The 3,202-nt window shown below is 47.6% G+C and overlaps 1 protein-coding gene across 1 annotated transcript; it reads right to left on the bottom strand.

The window, feature by feature from the left end:
- Positions 1-386: 386 nt before the first annotated feature.
- LOC125488864 lies at positions 387-1,457 on the bottom strand. Its single transcript, XM_048622528.1, has one exon. It carries the CDS (start codon positions 1,455-1,457, stop codon positions 387-389), a length of 1,071 nt encoding a protein of 356 aa, XP_048478485.1.
- Positions 1,458-3,202: the final 1,745 nt, after the last annotated feature.

Here is a 3,202-nt window from a genome sequence, read left to right as displayed (position 1 = left end):
ATTCCTTAATATTACTTTATTTGCTATATTTATGCAATAATCAAAAAAGACGCCACGGTTTTCCTTACTTACTACTACCTGGCATACGTTTTCGGCACTTATGTTGCAGTTTAATCTGTGTTCTAAATCATCCCTATGAGGACCATAGACGGGACACTCGAAAAGAACGTGCGCGACCGTTTCGCCCACTTCTGGGTCACATATGCATGACGGATTCTCCTTGCACTTGAATCTGTTCAAGTACTCGGAGAACCCGCCATGCCCGTTAGGACCTGTGTTAGCGTGCCAGTGATTTGTAGTTTCCGTACGACTCGGTATGCATGTACGGCATCTGGGAAAAACATTTTGGTGACTGACGCGGTGGTACCTGACTTGTATCTGCGGTTTCATTCCTCGAGGGTATCCATGCGGATTTGCCGCTTGACGAATGAAACCGGACATAGGTCAAAGTGGGGTTTGCATTTCAGGGTTTGTGCCGCTTCTTTTGCCAATTTGTCAGCTTGCTCGTTGCCTTCCAGCCCTGCGTGTGCCTTAATCCAGAATAAACTAACTAGTTTATTCTGAGATTTGCAATGACTCAGATTGCTTCTGGTTTCAGCCGCTAGGGGGTGTGGAGCGTTGCTGTTGACAATTGTTTCCAGAGCCGACCTGGAGTCGCTGTATATACCGAAACTCGTCTCCCTCCGATCTCTAATGATCCTTGTTGCCCTACATATGGCCAACAGTTCCGCTTGGTAGACCGTGCAGTGCTGTGACAGCTTCAGCTTGACGGCTTTAAATTGGGATGTTCTATCCCAAAGTGATAGAGCAGCTCCAACCTTGCCATCAATCTTGCTGCCATCTGTAAATATTTTGACAGCATAGTTGCTGTGTTCTTCCACTTGTTGTTGGTCTGCCAGGCTTATGAACTGCAGGTCCATATGCTCGGCTGGGTGAGGAGTGTCGGCATATGCAACGACCCGCTCTATCTCTGCGTCCCTCAGGCTCGGTGGCGGTGCCCTTTTCCTGGCCTCATACAGGGCCGCTGTTTCCTGTATCCTAAGGTCCAGGGGAAGGATTCCGGCCAGTACAAGAGCTGAGTTCAGTGAGACAGTTCGGTACGCTCTGGTTAACTTTTGAGCAAAACCTCTTTGTACCGCGTTCAAATGCTTTTGGATGCCCAGTTTCTTGGTTGCTTCCGCCCAAGCGCTTGCCGCATACATAATCACAGGCTCTACGGTCGCCACGTAGATGAGTCTAATGACCTCAGGATGAAGGCCCCACGTGATTTTTGCTGCTCTGGAGAGCTGCTTATATATGTTCAGATCTTTTTTACAAACATCCGCTACATGGCTGTTAAAGGTCAGTTTGCTGTCTATGGTGAGTCCTAGAATTTTTATTTCGTTGGAGTAGCCAATGTCGACCCCGCCCATGGTCAGGACTGGTGTGTCGTATTTAAGCTTGTTCGTCATGAGCATAGCTTTCGTTTTTTGCGGAGCGAAATTGAGCTTATTTCTGACACCCCACTCCCGAACATAGGCGAGGGCGGCATTGGCCTGGAACTGAACGTCCTGTGCTGTTTCTGCGTCAAAGACCAAGACAACATCGTCGGCGAAAGCTTGGCAGTAGTGCCCTTCTGTCGCTAGGCCTTTCAGCAAGGGGTCTATGATCAGGTTCCAAAGTATTGGGCCACCTATTGATCCTTGTACACATCCTTTGCTGGTCTTTTTGTGTGCTCTGCTCCTCCATATCTGACGCTGACCATTCTGTCCTGTGGGTAGCTGTCTAGGATCTTTTTGATCTTTTTTGGGCAGTTTTCTTCAGCCAAACGGTTCTTAATTGCAGGCCACCACGCATTATCGAAGGCGCCCTCTATGTCCAGTGATACCATAACAGTCAGCTTTTTGGATCTAAGTGTACTGCGTATGTGGTTCACTAGGTCGTAGAGGGCGTCCTCGGTACCTTTTTGGGGCATGAAGCCGTATTGGCGAGTGCTGAGCCGCGGTACAAGGTGCCATTTTAGCCTGGTAACAATCATTTTTTCCAGAATCTTTCCCATCACTGGCAGGAGTCCGATGGGTCTGTAGGATTTTGGATTTTGGTAGTCTTCTTTATTTGGTTTCCTGAGGACTACCACTGTGGCCCTCTTCCAGATCGTAGGGAAGAGTCACAACTCTAAACATTTATTTGCCAGTGAAAGAAAAAGTTCCGGATCCCTCATAATGATCTGTTCGCAGATGTCGGCCGTCAGTCCGTCCTCACCGGGGGCCTTCTTTGGATTGAACCCCTTTACTGTTTTCACTAGTTCAGCCATCGTGAATGGTGGTTCTTCCGGTGCGTTTTCATCAGCATTGTATTGTGCTGCTAGCTGTCGTACACGCTGGTGTTCTGCGCTATCATTTGTTTCTAGATCGGCTGGGTAGAAAACTTCAGCTAGCAGTCGTGCTGACTCTCTCAGGTCAAACTCTTTTCCGTTCTGAACCAGTGGAAGATCCTCTTGTCGCTTGGTGGTTCTGCCAATGACACGGTATATCCCTTCCCAGACACTTTCTCTATCCTGTTTGCCGCAGAATTCCTTCCAACTTTCCACTTGTGCCTTTTTGGCATGGGCTTCATATTTTTCTTTGACTTGCAGGTATTCGTCTATGACTCCCTGTCTCCGCACGGGGGCTGCACACTTTATCCTACGTTTTTTGGTGGTGGTGTCTTTTTTAAGCTTACTGAGCTCTTCGGACCACCAAGGCAGTTCATATTTGTCATTAGGTTTAACCTTTGGGAGCTCTTCCCGGCAAGTTTTGGCTATTATATTATTAAAATTTTGAATGAAGGTGTCCAAATCTGTAATGTTATTTATATTTACTAAGGTTCCTAATTGAATTTCATTCTCGACTTTTAATTGGTCCAGTTTCTCATGAAACTTTACCCAAGTAGCGTCGGTGTGGTGGGCCTTTGAAATTCTAATGGCAAAGGCCCTGGTGACTCTGTCGAGTACAGTCCGTGCGTATCGACACCGCGCAATAGGAGCCCAGACACATGCCGCATACAGAACAGTTGGTTCAATGATGGCAATGTAGAGCAGCCGGAGGATATTGGCATTTAAGCCCCACGTTGCTCTCGCCGCTCTAGATACCATCTGGAACCGAGCCATGGCCTTGCCGCAAACTTTATTAAGATGGCTCAAGAAATTAAGGTTCCTGTCTATTGTGAGACCCAGGACAGTTAC

The sequence above is a fragment of the Plutella xylostella genome, chromosome 8 (genome assembly GCF_932276165.1).
Source record: "Plutella xylostella chromosome 8, ilPluXylo3.1, whole genome shotgun sequence".
NCBI classification, from domain to species: Eukaryota; Metazoa; Arthropoda; class Insecta; order Lepidoptera; family Plutellidae; genus Plutella; species Plutella xylostella.
Note: the sequence above shows the minus strand (reverse complement) of the source record. Positions and strands in the feature narration are given on the sequence as shown.

Coding starts and splice junctions, on each gene's coding strand:
- LOC125488864 (XM_048622528.1), bottom strand. CDS start 1,457: ATGCTCATGACGAACAAGCTTAAATACGACACACCAGTCCTGACCATG.